General features: G+C 43.4%; 1 protein-coding gene across 4 annotated transcripts in view; it reads left to right on the plus strand.

The window, feature by feature from the left end:
* Positions 1–18,536, plus strand: part of MYO1D (myosin ID) — a 160,335-nt gene that overhangs the window by 47,622 nt on the left and 94,177 nt on the right. For all 4 annotated transcript variants that reach the window (XM_075774877.1, XM_075774876.1, XM_075774879.1 and 1 more), the window contains 5 exons: positions 625–795; positions 5,284–5,354; positions 7,126–7,200; positions 8,721–8,853; positions 17,695–17,861. In XM_075774877.1, coding sequence (XP_075630992.1) covers positions 625–795; positions 5,284–5,354; positions 7,126–7,200; positions 8,721–8,853; positions 17,695–17,861 — 617 coding nt within the window. The remainder of the gene's footprint in view (positions 1–624; positions 796–5,283; positions 5,355–7,125; positions 7,201–8,720; positions 8,854–17,694; positions 17,862–18,536) is intronic.

The following is an 18,536-nucleotide window of genomic DNA, read 5'->3' on the forward strand; positions in this document are numbered from 1 at the left end:
TTGCTCCACATGTACGCTCCTGTCGAAGTCGATAGGACATCTGTGTCCACGCCAGCTGTACTGTTAGACTTGCTGTCTGGAAATCGGGCTGTGGAAGGAGCTAACCATTTATCTCACAGCATTTCTGTATTTGCCATGGTTTGGGAAAATAAGTGACTCCAGGTCTGAGTTAAAACATATTGTGGCATCTCTGTGATGCCACACACATCACTGTGTGTTTCTGTTCTGAGAGCAGCTGTATTTTGTCTAGTTGTAGATATTCAAGTGTAAAATTCTTGAGTTCTGTTCAGATTCCTTTCATTGTGCTGGGGATAAGATGCGCAGTTTTCACTGGGGTGACTGTGCAGTTGAATTTTAAAAAACATTTTAAAGTGCATTCTGTAGCAGTTGATTTTTAGCAGAGGTCTCGAGGTTTATGTGAGGTGTTCAGTGTTTAGGGTGGAAGAGTAGCCTGCTTAATTGTGAGTTAGTGATCGACATACTAAAAGCCGATTGCTGTGAACTGTGGGCCCCGTTCTCTCTGTCAGACACATGGCACTGTTCATCGCTGGCCGACACTGGTACGCTCCTTCTTCACTAGCCAGAGTCACAAATATACCCATTCTTTGGTTCGCTTTTTTACAGATTGATTACTTCAACAATCAGGTCATCGTCGACCTGGTAGAGCAGCAGCACAAAGGGATCATTGCCATTCTGGATGATGCCTGCATGAATGTTGGGAAAGTTACGGACGAAATGTTCCTCGAGGCTCTGAATAACAAGCTAGGGAAGCATGCTCATTTCTCCAGCAGAAAGGTAACGTCCTCCTCTCCCTCCTCAAAACTTGCTTCCTTTCCTGTGTGATACCTTTTCTATTTGTTTTAGACTGAACAGAATAAGGAAAAAGACTTGCAGGGGTTGGAATCGTTACATGAAATGAAGTAGAGCAGCTCCTAACCACCGAACGGGCCGTTTGGTGGCCCCGTATCCGGCAGAGGGAGCTGCAGTATGTCCAATGTGAGATCAGTTTTATTCCAGGCATAAAAGAAGCGTGAGCTCGTGCTTTGACATATCATGATGTCATCTGTAACCAATCGATGCGCAGTTTCAACCCACGTGACGTTCTTCCCAAGCTGCTCTAATACATAATGACAGTGAAATTATTCACACTTCTGCTTTATTACAGCACTGTGATTTTGTTTTCTTTTTTCATTGTCATTGGCTACAAAACACGTTCATCTCTGATTGTACCTATGATCATCCAGGCGCCTCGACTTGCGTTGGTTTTGGTACTATGTAAGAATTAAAAGGCTTTATTTATTCCTCACTTGGCAGCATATTGAAAACATGGTCACCAGCCTGATTAATTTGAGAATCTTTTGCGCTGAGGAATCAAATAAGGGCCTTTAATTTATTGATGTCTCTGTACTGAGAAACGTTGCTCAGAATGCTGGTTCCCCCCTTCTCCCTCCCACCCCGGTACAATATTTTATGTAGGTCAGAAATACAAAATTAGCATGGTTGTGTAAGATATGTGCTAAAGGCTGCCTCCAGGGAGGCTGAATATAAACAATAGATCTGGATGTGGCTTGTTTGGGTGAGGATAGGATGAAAATAAACCAACCAGGTTTTCCTCCCAGATGTGGCTTTCCTTAAGCACCCTTTAGCTGCAGCAGACCTGTCATCTCATCTGCCACATGCATCCTAGTGCATGTGAGAGAGGGGGAACACGCCTTAACCTAGATTTTACCTGCTTAAACAGCAGATACATAGCATGTGTTGAGTAAACTCCCCTGGAAACAAGTATTTTCATGAAGCCTAGTCTGGGTTTCTACATTGTAATGCAAATTGCTTCCTTTAGTAGTAGTAATGATTGTGAATAGTGAAGCCTGGGGGGACGGAGTCTGAAATCCTCTGCAGTGGGGTAGCGTGGGACGTGGTGCGGTTTCTGGAGCTGTCTAGTCAGTAGATGTAAGGAGTTCAGTTTCTGTTCTGTCCTCCGTCCCATGTCTGCTTGTGAAGTGGTTCCGTCATGGAGAGAGCACAGTGGGGAAAGCACTGAATTTCATCAAGTATATGGGAGCTTATAAAATGAAAGCGAAAACAAAAATATCTGCCTGAGTCCTTACCTTTAGGAGTTCCCTTCACAGCACAGGAAACATTAAAAGAAAATATTGCCAGTTGCAGCATTCCTCAGTAGGGGGTGGCATTGTCAGAAAACTGTTTGCACAGACTAGGAGAGAAACAAGGAATACTGCTATAAATAATGTTTATGGAGGGTATGATGTATCGTCCTGGCTTGCTAATTTCTAGTTTAAATCAATATAGCCTTGAAAAAATTGATCCACAAAACTCTCAGCATCATAATTATTTTTCTGTCCCTCTCACGTCTTTGCAGATGTCCTTTACCAGTATCTAAGATACCTTCCTCAGTCCCATCTAGAACTGCTGTAGGAAACCTGAGCTTTCTCAACTTCTTGAAGCTTGAATTAAAACAGAGGACTTTATTTGATTTCATAATTTGCTTTTGTAGACTGCAGTAGTTTTGTCCAGATACTATAAAGTTCAGCATAGATCGAAGCTGTTCCTAAAGAGTTAAAGTACGCATGCTGATACGTTATGGGAACAGCTCCCATCTTTCAGCTGGAGTTAATGCTTCACTGCTCGCCTGTAGAGCGTGTTGCACACTGGCTCCATGTGGATAAGCTCTAAGGGGCTGCTGTGCCCTAAATAGTGGTGTCCTAGTTTGTGTGCTGCATGTCTGAGCTGCTGCTGTCTGCTTGGTTGTCCTGGTGAAAGCCAAACAAACCAGGAAAAATACTGGTGAGCACTTCCACTATGAGTATTTGTGGCAAAATTTTATGTTCCTGGAGCATGGGTTGTCCTTCTCTGAATTGTCTAATGCTGATCTAGATCTATAACATGCTAACTATTCTGATATTACTTCTCAGCATCACAGGTTCATTTTCTCAGCCTCTTTCAGTTCAGTTTTTCAATTGCTCTTATACTTTCAAAGGATCAAGTGCAGTGATAGCCAGGCTATGAATTCCTAAATCTTCCTTCTCAATGAACTGGTCGTGAAGGGAAGAATATCAGAAGGGCCGTTCTAGTCCATCTGACATAGTATCTTCCAAGACACTGGGCAATAGTGAATGTCTAAGCGAGGGAAGAATATGGAAGAAACGTTAACTTGATGTGCTCCCAGTCTCCAGTGATCTGCAGTCTTCCAATACTTCATCTCCATGTCGCCTGCCATCGTCTCCTGGCATTTCTTTCTTAACCTGAAGGGGCTTGGTTCATTTGGCCCTTCTTCCTGTAGCGGTCAGTCAGCACTGTTGGTGGGTTTTTCCTTTCGTCAGGCTTCTTCCAGTTCTCCTGTGTCCTTTTTGAGATGGAGGGTAAGAAAGATACTTGTTTGGCTTGGGAATGGACAGTTTGGGGCCCATCATTTACTATGAACTTCGGCTGTTCTTGTGTGTATTACTGTATTTTTTTGAACTTCATTTGCTCTTTTTTGCCTTTCCTTTAGCCTCTCAGGTCTTCCTGCAGTCCTTCACAGCCAGCCGTTGTACTTCCCTGAATAATTAAGTACCATCAACAAGCTTGACGACCTTTCCGTTACCCTCAGGTTGTAGCTCATTTAAGATGATGTCAGCAGTGTAGACCTCACTGCAGGCCCCCCCAGGATCCCTGTTTCCAACAGTTATCTCTGAGCACCCTTTCTCTTACCTTTCCTAGCAGCTTAATTCCTTTGAGTTGTTGGTGAGGAGCCTTGTGAAAAGGCTTATAGAAATCCAAGCCGTCTATCAACTGTATCAATATACTTGCTGTTCTTTTTTTTTTTTTTCCCCTTTTTTTCCCTAATTTCCACTGATTTGCCAAGTAGACACAAAGTTCAGAGAGAATCACCCCTTAGAAACCCAACAGCCTAGCATTACGTTAAGCCACCTTCCAGTCTCTCCAGTACTGGATGAGTTCGAAGCGAGAAGCTTGTGCAGCCAACTGTGTCCCGCCTGGTAGCAAGTTGCTTCATTATGTTTTTGCTTGTCCTGTACCTCTTCTGTGGACATGTTGGTTTGAGATGTGTGTTTTGGGTGGTTGAAAAAAGGCGTGACATCCTCCATAGCCCCTTGCTGGTGAACACAGCTGCAAAAAGAAAAATTACTTTGTTTTGCTGATATGGCCTCATTTCTTCATTTTCTCTGTGTTCCTGCTACACTTTGGTCATCCATCAGCTCTGCGGACCCTGGTGTGCTTCCTGCTCTGCTGGACTCCTTTGTAACCTTCGGTGTACCTTGTTACTCAGACTTGTTGGTTTCCTCCTTGTGATTTGTTTTTTTTTTTTCCCCCAATATATTTTATTTTATTTTTTTACATCTGTTTTGTCAGTTTGAGCCAATCTATTTTCTACTCTTGGGACACAGGTCAAGTTTTTTGGAGGATATTTTCCTGCTTCTAATAATCATAGAATCATAGAATGGTTAGTGCCCTGCAGTTTAACCATGCTAATTTTTTCCTTTATTTTCCCAAGACTTTTGGTGGATAGTAGATATTTGCTCATAGCCCTTGGCGCTTTTAAACAGTGCCCATGCTTCCTGCAAAGATTTAATTCATCTACCTGCCCCTTTTGCCTTAAAAAAAAAATCCTCATTTTTGTCTTGTTCGCCTTTTTTTTTTAATTAAGCTGAGCCTGATGGATTTTTTTGGCTTTTGTTATTCCTGAAGGGATGGGTGTATTACAGCTGCCATGTGGGCGCTTGACATCTTCGTTGTAGTGAAGGAATGAAATGGGAAGTCCAAGCTGCGAGCCGAGGGTCGGAGCTGTGATCACGCTGGGTGGATCTGCAGAGGTGCTCGCTGTTTGAGGGGTCTTAGATGGTCTAGAGAGATTTGGAACAGAATATTCTAACTGTCATAGTTCGATTGCTTCATTTCTTTGCTGAGCAGTGATACTGCAATGGAAAAAAAATATAAAGGAAGACTTAAAAAAAGTCATTGATTAACTGCGAGGTGCAATGTTTCTCTATGTGCACAAATGTTCTTTTTGCATAATGGTGTTTCTGAGTATCAATTTGTAAATAAAACTATAGGCTCTTGCGACTTGATTTTGTACAAATATATGTTCTTTTAATGCATCCATGACAAAATATTATATAGCAGTATTATAACTGGATTTCACATCTACACGTGCGTATATAAAAGTGGAATAACTATAGTTTCCATTTCTGTTTCCAATGCATATTGCTCTTCCATGAAACTTGAAAATCCATGGGTGATGTTTTAATGTATGTGAATTTATTTCAGCTTTGTGCGACTGACAAAACGCTGGAATTTGACCGAGACTTTCGAATCAAGCACTATGCTGGTGATGTGATGTAAGTTTCTTTCAAAAATAAAGTTACGCCTTCTATTTTTGTCTTTTAGCCAGCTTTGAAGTGGTACAATATTTTAATTTAATGCTGCTTCTGGTATGAAGCAGAATAGCTGTCATACAGAATTACAGAGTGCAGCAGTTGCTTATTAATTAAATCTTATGCTGGTTACTTGCTGTACAGAATATGATTTTGTACTTGGAATAGAAACAAAAGGAGAATATGGGGAGGGGGATGTGGGGAGAGCAGTGCTTCAGGGGGAAAAAAAAAAGAGGGAAAAAGAAAAAGCCAGCACCGTTTATGCAAGAAAGCTATACTGAGCTAATAAAATCTGGTTTAGACATCTGTTTAGTATGATTATATAACTCTCTGGCTTTAAATTCTCAAATCAGTTTGAGCAGACCCAGAATACGGGGTAGTGTTAAACTGCAGTAAATATCGGTGCACGGAGCCTTCCCCGTTCAGGTTGAGAAGTTTCCTGTACCTGAAGCCTACAAAAACGTTACAGTATGTGACAGTAATACAAAGGAAGATTAAGAAGAAGTGAAAGATGCCCATATGTTAGCAACTGTTCACTGGGAAAGCTGTTGTCTGGAATATCACCGGAGTGATTTAATGGTTTAGGATTTGTGTAACTCCCCGTGCCAGCAGAATCTAAAGGGAGTTAATGAGGAAATAATTTAGGATTTCTTTTAACTTGGGATTAAATTTACCCTTGATTTATAAGGGTAACCAGTGTGATCATACTGGAGCCCATTCAGCGCAGCTAGGTTTTGTTCTGGAGCCCTTGCTGAGCAATTGCTGATAGACATCCCTGATTTCAAAGCATTTTGCCGACGAGGAGAAAATACAAGGTGCCTTTTTAGTGGTTGAACCTTCTGCACTGCCAGCAGCTGAAAAACTTAGTAAAAGAAAACTGAAATGTGGAAATATTCACAGATAACATAGTTCAGGCTCAAATCTTACGTGGAGCAGTAAGATTTGAGGGTGGCTCCATGAAGGGATTTGAATGTCGTGGGGCTCTGGAGCCCAGTGCCCGCAGTTCAGCTGTGGCTTCCCGGGGCGGGGGATCTGGAGCTCAGGAAGCACCTGAGTGGGAGTCCCTGAATGGGGAGATTTGGGGCCTTTTCTCTGAGGACAGAGTGCTGTCTGTCTTGAGCCTTGGAGAGGAGACGAAACTCTGAAGCAGAAATCTTTCAGGCTGGTATTTCTGTGGGAACAGAGGAAGGGAAGAGTCCGAAATGTGTGTGTGTGTGTTGATTTCCAAGAGTTCCCTAGTCACTGGTTAGAGACTGCTCTTGATTCCAGGCACTTTCCTACTAGAGAATCTTCCTTGACACCAAGAGAGGGACAGATTAGACCTATTGAAAAATAAAACTCATAGGATTCTGTAGGATTTAACACAATCACATATTCAGAAGTGGAACTCTTGAATTTGGGCCATCTGCAACTTGCTCAAGTCCTGCTAGGTGTCTCAGCCATCATGTTCTCCACCTGCATAGTTCAAAGTTCTTTCTAAAACTAGATGTGTGTTGTTCCTGCACTGGAGCTGGAAAGCTGGGCAGAAGGATCTAAGTCTCACGCAGTGCTCATGCAGCAAATTAGTGATAGGTTGGGAAACAGAGCTGGATTCCCGATTAGCATCTGCTCTGCCTGTAGGAGTGCAAGGATGCTGATTCCACACTGATACCAGCAGCTCACAGGAGGACTTTGCTTTGTAATTAACTCTATTTTCTTCTTTTTTTTTTTTCTTTTTTTTTCTTTTTTTTTTTAGTTACTCGGTCACTGGCTTTATTGACAAAAACAAGGACACTTTATTTCAAGACTTCAAGCGCCTCATGTACAACAGGTAGGAATAAAAATACTAATGAGGTGAATTTAAATCTGATTTGTCAGAATCCTTTTTTACAGAGCGGATGCTAGAAGAGACTAACATTTTCACTGATGCTATCTTGACTGTGTGCACAGTGCACGTGAATAAACACATTGCTTTCGGATTTGATTGTTGTATGCTGCAACCCAAAGGCTGTTAGTTTGATTTTTCAGGATAAAGTCCTTATTCTGTACGTGGTTTTGTTCTGATATAACCTTTAAATTACTTAAAGTATTAAAGTGTTTGAGCCCAACTCGTTGCACAATCAAGATAGCTGTGCGGAGATTTGTCATTCACCAGCATTTTGGTGTAAATGTACCATTACTGATCTCTCTTTAATCAATGCTAAAGATATCGAGTTGCATTTGCTCCCCAACAGATACCATTGGCCCCAGCTCGAAAGAAAGTTTAGTGGTGAGGGGAAACATGGGCAAACAGATTTTAATTCTTTTTGTCTGTGCAGTGACATGAAAAGTTGAAACCATGTAGTCAGGTGTTTTAAATACCAGTGAGGCAAGTAAAAGTTGCCTTTGACAAGCAAATTTGAAATCCTATCAAAATGTGGCTGTATATATAAGTGCCCCAGAAAGCTGTTTTCCTTAACAGCTGGCATTAGACATGTTCTCATTCTTTTGTTATTGTGGCCTACCTCAACCTCTTGGAGACTTTGCTCAGAGGTGGAAGTCAGCATTAAATAGCCTGCAGCTGCTCCGACAGCTCTGGTTCCCTGATTTAAAAGCTTGTACAGCTATTAACTTAGTTTACAGCCCTGTCATGTTTACTCTCCCTTGAACAGCCTTGCTGATCATATGTTCAAGACTTCACGTTAACCAAAACCCTGCAAAATATTTGTGGTACGGAGGTTTTATTAAATTTAGCCTCTGTTTTCCGTTGTCTCTGGTAAAGACTGTTCACAAAGACCACTTACAGCACAGCGAAGCACGTGACAGATTGGCTGTTAGATTGCTGTAACTGCTTTCAGCTTTTGTCTGTTCCAGAGCTCTTGCCATCCATCATGGCCATTTTACCTCACCTTCAACCCTTCAACAAAATGTAGGCATCATATAAATGTATAAATTATTTTACATATTGAGAATGGTGCAGAAACACAGCTTGAAATCAGATGTCTGTTTCAAGGGAGGATGTTGTGGGCTATGGTCTTACTCTTTTCTGTTTTCATTCAATTCTTTATGTTTGTGCCAGTGAGGCAGACTCTGCTTTTGACAGATCACTTCTACAGGATTTTTACTATCCCATTACTGCACATCTTTATCTGAAGAGGAGGATGTGCTTGTCATATTTCTAGAATAGTCTGTTGTAAGTTTGAACCATGTATTGCTCAAGAGCAAGAGATATTTTGCCCAGGAATGTCGTATTGGTCTGGCTGATACGTTTTGAGCTGAAAACACCAGTAGATCTGGACAGAAGCAAGCTGTTGAACTCTGAAATTAGCAGAAGTGCTGTTAGACCGTGCAATTAAAGAGACTGTCTTTTAGCTCTAACCCTGTGTTGAAGATGATGTGGCCTGAAGGGAAACTGAGCATCACAGAAGTAACCAAGCGACCTCTGACAGCTGCTACTCTTTTTAAGAACTCCATGATTGCACTAGTGGACAACCTGGCATCGAAGGTAAATATTTCTGTTTCAAAATCGCTCCAACTTCTGATTAGTAGGGTGTAGCTTCTCCATGGAGAGACTGCCGCCTTCCTATGACTGCAGTCAGTCATAAAGCCGAGCTGATCGATGGCAGATGAGCTTTGGTTGTGACAGTGGGCAGCTGTGAAAACCTCCTAGGACAGTTAGCTGCCATCCCCGCATAAAGAAGGTGGCTTTTTGTTTCTTCTGTGACCAGTGTATCTTTCATTTGTAGGAAAGCCAGTCTCTCTTAAGTAATAATTATTAAATAAATAATTGTCTTTAACAAAGCTCTTTTGGCAGAGGGCCCAGAGGATGTAGTTTCACAGTGGAGAGATTCTCTTTCTGGCTTTCAATGCCAAGTGACGTCCATGAAAATACAGGCAGACCTGTGTGATTTTCTTCTTTGCTCCTCTTTGCTGTGTCAGAGCATTTATTTTACTAAATAATGAAGTTTTATAGTAGAAGGTATTGCTTTGGTGAGCACTGCTTTGTGTGAAGAAAGGTAGGTAAGGGAATGAACTGGGAAAGGGGCTGTTTGAAGGCAGTGCAGCCGAGAGGGGCTGAGGCGAGCAGTGTGATCTCTCAGACCAGCAGAGATCCATCAAGATCAAGAAATATTTGGGTGTTACTGTTGCTGGGTGACCTTGCTGGACTCCTGGAAAGCAAAGGAAACATTAGTGGCCCAAGATATGGAGGGAGAACGTACATGCAGATGTGGTAAGGCTAGGGAAAGCTTTGTAGAAAGATGATCCTTCTTCTAATAAGAAGACCCTGTGAAGAGCAGAGCCCTGTTTGAATATTTGCTTGGAGTGGCAGCCACACGAGTAACAAAATCTTGGTTAGGTGCTGCATTGTTCAGGGCACAGTCGTACAGTACTGACTGTGCACAGGAAGGGAAAGCTATCCTCACTGGGAAGATTACAAGGAATAACATATTGCTTCGTGTTTTCCAGAATTAGGAGCTGAAAACACGCTTGCTTTATATTTTTGAGGTCTAGTTCTGGAGTGAATTTAATCTCCAGCAGTAAATCTGCAGGAGAGTGCGCAAACCTGACCAAAGCTGAGCTTCGGGGCTGAGGAACTAAGCCCCATAGGTCTCCCCAGTCCTGCTTGACTAAGGCTGCTAAGAGGATCCCTTGTTAGCCCAGCTGAAGGCCAGGTCTTGCTTTAGGCAGGCACCATCAGTAGAAATTGAGAGACGTCCTACCCGACCGCCTGTGCGGGCAGAGAGGAGCTTTTCTGGATGGCAAATCATGAGCTGTTGGGGCTGGAGAAGATGGCTGTGACCCTGATGGAAGGGTGACAGACTTTAGTCTGACTTTCCAAGCAATTAAGATTTACCTCATCTGTCAGTCCTCCAAATAATTTGCTGGCTAGCCCTAACCTAAATTTGATATAGAGATGTCAAGAACCCAGAGAGCTTCCTCTGCGTGTTGTGAAAATGAGTAATTGGGGAAGGAAAAAGATTCTGATAGATGCTGCCTGTTGTTAATGCAGTTCTATGTTGTACAGAACAGTCTCGGTGTCTCTTGCCTAGCCAAATGGTGCGGTGTTTCAAACGATACAGACAGAAACTGCTCAGGGTGTTGTAGTGGAGGGCTGTGATCCATGGGGGATAGCAGGGAGCTGTTGGTGGGGAGGTTCGGCAAGCGCTCCTGGAAAAACTTCGTTTGCGTATTTATTGGAAAAATTATTCCAGGCCACCTGGTATTTGCAAGAATAGAATAGTCAAGAGAATTCCGTGCATTGCAGTGGTTTGAACAATTCCTGCGACTCACCGCGGGAGATGAAGAGTTTAAATCGCACTTTATCCATCTTGAGTCAGTAGGTACCAAAATTCATCATCGAAGGCTGGCTGGCATATGTGAAATGAGTTAGTGTCATTCTATTTATCATCAGTATCTGTGCCACGAATGTCAACCTTTTCCAAGGATAGGCCATAACCAGGAATTGTTTCCAAGTCAAAGTTAAGCTCCTGAATTTACTAAGAGGCTCCTTTGTGTGTTGCAGTTCCCATTCGTTACCTTCCCTAAATTTTCATTGAGAAACCTGTATTTAAGATGTTGGGTTTTCCCTGATTTTCTCTTGAATACCAATGGAGGAAGTGGTCTCAGAGCATTATATTTTCCAGAGAGTTATGGATCCTGTTAAAGGGAAGGCTCTCATCAGACAGACATGTTTGTCAGGACTTAACGAGGACCCTGGCCAAGCAGGGAGGAGTCAGGGGCTGTCTGGTTGTGTAGTGTCTTATGGCCAACCTGGAGCGAAGGGGGGTGAAATTTGCCCTTTGGAGTCTGTTGTTTAAAAGCTTAGATGGCTAATGCTCCTTGCAGAACAGTGTTTGTAGGTACTTAAGCTTGCAAACTAAGTTACGTACTTGAACTTTGACTTATTAGTGGAGAGCCTGGTTGTTATACATCTTAAAACCCCCGAAAATTTGGTGAGCCTCATCCTGAAGTTAAGCTTATGTTTACTTTAAAGGGTCTAAATTTTGGGGTGTCCTAGAAAGGAGAGGTTGCTTAGATAAGGGTCCTGAACACAGTCGCTGTGCGCTTCAAACGGTAAAACAGCGTGCAGAGAGATGGTGCTTCTGCCTGGCCGTTGTGGCCTCGGGATCTCCAAGGTGACTTTTTGGACAGTTAATAATATGCACATGTTATTAGCAAGCTAAAATCTGGGCATTCAAGCCAGGCTTTGCTAGATACTGGTTATACACAGAGAAATGGGATGCTCTGCCTCTGAGTCATTGCCAGTTTGGATACTTGTCTCTGCTCTCCTACTTCTGCTGGGGGCTGGCGAGCGAGTGAACAGTTGCTGTTTCCGGGGCTGGTAAAACCACCGTCTCTTTTGGGGACACCACTCGTTGCAGTTACGGGTACTGCAATTCTTCCCTTGGGTCCTGTTACTCATTTTTCCCGTGCTTGGGACCGGAGTTGCGCTTCTGGGGATCAACAATGACAACGTCTATGTGTCTGACTGTGGTTTGGACCCTGCAGGAATCTCTTTTTTTTGGGAAGCCTGCGGTAACAGCTGGTGAACACAGCTCTCTGAAAACAGCGTTGCACAAGTGGTGTTAGCTGCTGTGGTCTACGGATGTCAGAGATATAAGGTTCCATAGGGAGAGGTATTATCAGTTCATGTCTCTCTCAGCTGTTTCTCAAAAAAAAAAAAAAAAAAAGAGGATAGACTTGAATTTTGTTGCAGTTTGAGCTGATGATTTATTAACGTTACTGGAGTGTGCCCAGTGTGTAAGTGCAGTCAGTGCTGCTTTCCTCACCCTGTCCCCCCCATTCTACCTGGGCTGTTCTTGCTGCTTTAATGTTTCTCTGTAAACTGCTTTAAACCACATTTCTGCACTCTGTTTCTCAAACAGAATGGTGGTCCAAGAGCTCTTCTTTGTCGATGCTCATTTGGCCTTCTTGGAAAGCAGCAGGTTTTTTGGCAATATCAACAGTATCTTTAAACCTGTCATTTGGGGGAATGGTCTCCAAAAATGCTGATTTGGTGGGCAGGAATAACAATTGCAGAAACAAAGTGCAAAGTCTGTGAATACAGTACCTACAGTGTTAGTTGGTTATTTAACTTTTCTGGCATTTAAAATAACCACCTTGAAAATTCTGGTTTTTTGGTATTCTGGTTTAAGTCTGGAATTTGGTGATGAAGCAGAGTTCTGCGGTTCCTGAGAGGAGGGGGTGGGTGGTGTGGTTATTAGGGTGTCGGATCCTTCCGTTAGGGTGAGTAGCATAAAAGTGTTGTTAACACTGCAGGAGCTGTTCACAAATAGGGTTTTAACTTCAGCTTGTATATGCACGTGTCCTTGCAAGTATAAAGACTCAGGAAATATGTTTTTGGATGCTGAGTTGAAGTGGTGCTTATCAGTAGTGGTATCTCAATAATACTGTAATCCTCCAGAACTGCACTGAGAGTCTTTTGGGCAGAAACCTCTGATAGGAGAAAAAAGTACTTTTTTTTCAACAAACCAACCAACCAAAACAAAAACTGGCTTTACAGAGCTGCTGTGTAATGTTTCTCAAGCACACGTTTTACCCTCCATGCTGTTCTCTTGAGGATTCGGTCTTTCTGTGATGGATTACTTTGGGTGGCTTTTCTTTCAAATACTGACATGGGAAGTCCTTTGGCTGACACGGCTGTAAATGATGAGCTTCTCTAGGAACTCTCTGGACATGCATCTCCTTTTCTTTTTTTCCCCTCTCCTTCTCTGTAACTCCTTTTGTCTGACTCTTCTTTCTTCCGTACCTCTCCTATCCAGGTTGACAGGCTTCATCTCTAGTAAGTTAAAATGTCATCACTGTGACTGATTGGACATATCCAGCACAAATTTGTCAGTCCTGTGTCCGACCCCGTCTCTTGTCTAACAAACTATAAACCATTGAAAAGAAATCTCTCAAGAAGGAGTTTGTTTAGTGTGCTATGACTTTAAACTGGGGTTTTTTAACACTTAAAAATCTAAAAATTGCTCAGCTTGATTTAAAAAAATAATAAATCAGTTGCAATTAGGCATCTAAACAGCCTTCAGAACTGAGACCTTTGTCTCTGTATTTCAGTTTTTCCATTTATAAAATGCAGCTCCCAGGCTTGACAGCCTCATGGTGCAATAATGGGAGCTGCATAATTATCCCCCTGAAGAGCTGAGGCTGGTGGGATTGTAAGCATGGAATAATCTACTTTAGAATTTACCCTAGTAGCTGTCGTTGCTGAGACGCTTTAATTACACTGCAATTGCTCTGATAGATGATCTCCTGTCTGTGCAGGAACTTCCTATTTCTGTTTTCCAAAAGGAAAGCAATGTCTTGATTTCTGCCTTTGATACCAAACGCAGATACAGTCACTCCTCTTTGTGCTGGGCTTGAAGGCACAGATTTTTGGCATTGATGTTTGTTGTGATTTTGAATGGCGAAGACATGAATGACTACCCAAGCAGCCAGCTTTGCAGTGGTGAAGGGAGTTTATATATGAGCAATAATGAATTGCTCTGAACGTCAGTAATGAACAAGTGACACCATTTCCCTTGAGGCAGAGGGGTTGGATGTACTTTCTTGACTTCATACTCCTTAATAACTTCTTTAATTTGGTTCCTACGTTCTCAGGATGTTGCATTTCAGTGGATTGAACGTGGAATATTTGTGATACAGAATCATTTAGGTTGGAAAAGACCTTTGGAAAAGATCATCGAGTCAAACCGTAATATTAATCTTATCAAAGCATTTATATTCATCTTGACATCAGATGCAGCGCAATGGTATTGAGGGCAGATCTGGCATGGTCTGGCATCATTCTGCTGCTAGTGACCCCATTGCTAATGCTGGGGTAGGTCTGTCCTGAAGGGTGACTAATGTGTGGGTGGAGACATGGTCCAAGCTGAATATTAGCAAGAGGGGATGGGGAGAACTGCAGATCGTTCACCGTCACAACTGCAGGCTCTTGCACAGCTTCTAGGCTCAGATGTAATTCAGGGAGTTCTCTGCATAACCTGTATTTTCCCTAAACAGCGTATTTCCAGTCATATAGGAGACTTGTTCCAGCAGAGGAATGACCTCGCCTTTGTTTCTTGCCATAAAACTGAGAGGTTACAATACGGAGCTTATAAATTGCAGGCATCAGGTCCAGCGAACTCCTACTCCTCATCAGTTATAGCTACTGTGAGCATGTCAAACCTACTCCAACACTGATTTGAAGTTCAGAAAGGGCTGCATCTACCTTCGTAGTTTGACACACAATGTCTGAGAGAGCGTGAAGAGTGCTGATGACAGCTGCGTTCCCATGGCACAGCCAAGTTCTACAACTGAAGAAAAATCATCACCCACGCAGATTGCAAGTTCTGAGAGCTGGTAGGAGATTGTCAAGTGAGTGGAGACCCTTGTAAACCTTCTTACCTTCAGTGTAGAGATAATTTTCAGGAGAAAGCCAAAAAAGTTAACATGTAAATCTCTTAAAACCTTTTAAATTGTACCAGCACATTATATTTCACCGTTGTCTCCTTAAGGAAAGGAGAACAAATAGAATAGGGAAGGGTTGTGTTGAATTACCATGGCAGAAGAAAGTGCTCGGTGCGGTGGTGACCTCAGTAGAAGACCTCACGCAGAGCAGAGCTGTTGCTTGGCTTCCTGGTGTCCTGGGAAAGCCGTGTCCTTAGTGCTCTTTCCTTTTTTTGAGCCCACCGCTCTCTGAGGGTATGAAAAGAAGAGCAGGATGAAGAGAGCACTGTCCTACCAGGGGGCTCAGCCGGTGATTTGGAAGCGGTGCAAGTTTCCTCCGCTGCGTGTGGCTTTGCCTCAGTCTCCCTGGTAAGGAAAGGAGCCAAACGGGACTGTGAAAGAGCTGTCCCTGTGGAGAGAGATGAAGTCACTAGGAGAGAAGGGAGATGATGTAAGAACGTATATTGCCCACACATCCTTCTTTTTACCCACGCACTCCCCGTACCTTCTTACGCACTCCTGGGTTGCTGCGTGGAGGGTAGGCAGCGCAGGGTTGCTGCCAGCTCTTGTATGGGTGGTTGGCTTGGATTTTGCTCACCATCCTCGGTGCTGTGTGTTCCTACCCCAAGGACAGCCCTCTGGGAGAAAAGCACAGCCTGATGCTGCTGATCGTGTGCTTAAGAAAGCAGGGAAACGTTCCAGTCCAACACCTTCCTGAGAAGATCCAGTGGCTCGTATCAGTTTCTAGGATACGAGGCTCTGCTCTTCCAAGACCTCCAGATCTTTGCCTGTTTGTTACTCATGTTCAGCTATTCGTATTTGTTCGTGAGTGGAAGCTCCGTGTGCCTGTCATTAGTGCTGCGTGCCTCCGGGTTATGTCAGGACTAGCCAGGATATTCAAGGTTGATCTTGTTTCTTCAATATTACTGAAGGGAAAATAGCAGTTCTGGGCCTTTTGTATTATCCTGAGATTAGGTAAGTGACCTAAAATCAAAGAAAACAGGGCTAAATCATAGACAAATCATAGAAAATACGGCTAAAGGGGACCTTGGGGATGCATCTAATTAATCTCCTGTTTGAGGACACCTCTGCCTTTTCTAGGCAGGTGCTTGTTCGGGCTGTTCCTCTCCAGTGTTGGAGGTTTCCCTCCTTTCTGCACACGTTCTGCTCCCATTCCCTGTTCTCCTGATGCCTACTTTGAATGTTTATGCTGTAGCTAAGGCCAGTCCTGCTTTGTCCTAAAACTGAATATATACTTTTCTTCATCTCTACCCTTGAAGTGTATAAAAATCAAACATTGGGATAGTTATGTGGCTCCTCAGTCCTTCAAGACTAAAAGCATATTTCCTCTGAGTCACATTTTCTGGATTTTTGATCTTGCTTGTTCTTCCCTGAACTGACTCACCGCCGTTTACATCCCATTTGGACTGCAGTACCCCAAACTGAATGTAATGTTCAGATAAGTAGAAATCTGTTGGGGTTTTTTTTGTCTTGCAGTTTTCCTGTTCCTGTGCCCCTTCCTTAGAAAAACATGAGTTTGACTCATCTAGTCCAGAGGAAAATTGCTGAAATTTCATTCTTAATTACTAGTTGTGATTATGAAAGGTGACATCTTTTAATGTTAAGATTTCAGACAGGCTGCTTGGCTGCCTTTATCATAATGTTAGCATTGCTGTAAACTGTTTTTTTGAAATCCTCCAGTTTAGGTGCATCTGTGACGTGTTCTGGACATACTGTGATGTTCTGAGCTGATCCTCATTTGAGTGTTCTCCTTGGCTTAGTGATGAGACCTGGTGGGCAGTCAGCTCTGCCAGCCTGCAGAATATGCCGCTTCTTTTGCAAGGGCTACTTAAAAAAATGTTATAAGAATACAATTTTACCTTGCAAAACTTAGGCATCGTAAAGGCCCGCCTTATTAGTTGCTTCCCCCCCCCCCCCCCCCCCAGTAATAAAGTTAAAAGTGGGATAGCAAGGGCTGGCAAAGGAAGAGAAAGAAGGGGATGGACTTCAAAACCCAGTGTAATGAAAGCACATACATTTAAAATCCTTATAGCCACACTGTACAGGCTGGTGCTGTTTATAGACCGTGTTGACCTAAACGAAGGTTGCCTTTAATCTCATAAAAATAAAAGTAAACTTCAAAACCAGTCCGGCAGAACTGTATACAGGGCTTGTCTCATGGGTGCAGGCGGTGAAAGGTGTGTGACCCTGTGGGACTCATCTGAGTGGGGCAGGACCACCCGGGCTGTGCTGGATGGAGTAAAGCCACCGGTCCCCGTCCCACGTTCTCCGCCGCCTGCAAGTCCGAGGTCGTGCAGCGAGAGGAACTCGCGTGCTTGTGTTTGTCCTGGGGAAGGTGTGGGGCTTGTGGTGGCGAACTGGGATGGAAGGCAGCTGGGTTTTGCCCTGCGCAGGGTAGTGTTAGGTGATTTCCATCATTCAAGCGTGTTGGGACAGGCTGTAGAGGACTTAATTCTGCGCAGTTTAAATATTATGGAGTCATCCATGCTGCTTTTAGGTGATACTGGAAAAGCCATATCCAACACTCAGAGCAATGAATTACATTAGCTGTCCTCTCTTTTATGAAGACTATGTTTGTTATTGTCCAAGTCTGTGGAGGAGGAGGGTGTGGAACTGGTTCTGATACATAGCAAAGGACAAACTCGAACGAGTAGCACGTGGATCCTGTAACAGGCATCGTTGCAGTGTGCGAAGGGGAGGATCGTGTTATGTGCCAGTCTTGTTGTTTCTGTTCTAACCTTGTAACGCCCGTTAAGCTTCCAAACCTCACTCAGGTGACTGGGGTGGACTGACACAGTGTTTTCAGGAGAAGGCGGTTGTGTCTGCATAGATGTTTGTCTTTCTGAGTGAAACTCGGTTTGATTTGTCCCCTTAGGAACCCTATTACGTCCGTTGCATTAAGCCCAACGACAAGAAGTCACCGCAGCTTTTTGACGAGGAGCGTTGCAGGCACCAGGTTGAATACCTCGGCCTTTTGGAGAACGTGAGAGTCCGCCGAGCAGGCTTTGCCTACCGCCAAACGTACGAGAAGTTTCTTCACAGGTAAGAAGGGCGCTGGCGAGTGACTCAGCTCTTTGCGGGACAAATTGGACGATGGAATGAGGTGTGTGATCTGGCTGTCTCCCCTTGAGCGAAGAGTAACTCTGAAGTCCTCTGGGCTTGTGATGCTCAGTCCTGAGGTGGTCATGGATCTGATTTAGCGCTTGCTGTTGGGTACAGTAAAACGTGACTAACAGGCACTCTGGTTGTTCTCTGGTGTTGTGGCAGCAGATGCGTTTAGAGGTGTACACGTGGCGCTCGGGCTCAACCTCTTTGTGCTGAAATTCATTTGCTGTATTACTCTCTGCAGCAGGAACGTGTAATGAGGTTCTTCCCCAGAGCATAACCCTAAAACCAGAACTAATTAACTTCTGTTTTCTCTCTGCACATTGTCTAATTGTTGCAGCGAGAGAGACAGACAGACGCTGCGTGTCTTGGGAAGTGCTTGATGGCGCACGATGCGGGAGGAAACCTCTGGGCTTTCAAACTGGAAGTCTGAAAAAGGGATAGTAACATGACCCCATTAAACCATGTTTTTGATACTTCTTACCCTCTTAATTCCTACCAGACTTGTGACAATTGAAATGGTTTAGATTGAAATTGTCTAAATTAGCATAGGTACTAAGAATTCAACCTCTTCCTGATGAAATAGTGAATTGATTTTGACTTCTGTTATTG

The sequence above is a fragment of the Balearica regulorum genome, chromosome 24 (genome assembly GCF_011004875.1).
Source record: "Balearica regulorum gibbericeps isolate bBalReg1 chromosome 24, bBalReg1.pri, whole genome shotgun sequence".
Classification (NCBI taxonomy): Eukaryota; Metazoa; Chordata; class Aves; order Gruiformes; family Gruidae; genus Balearica; species Balearica regulorum.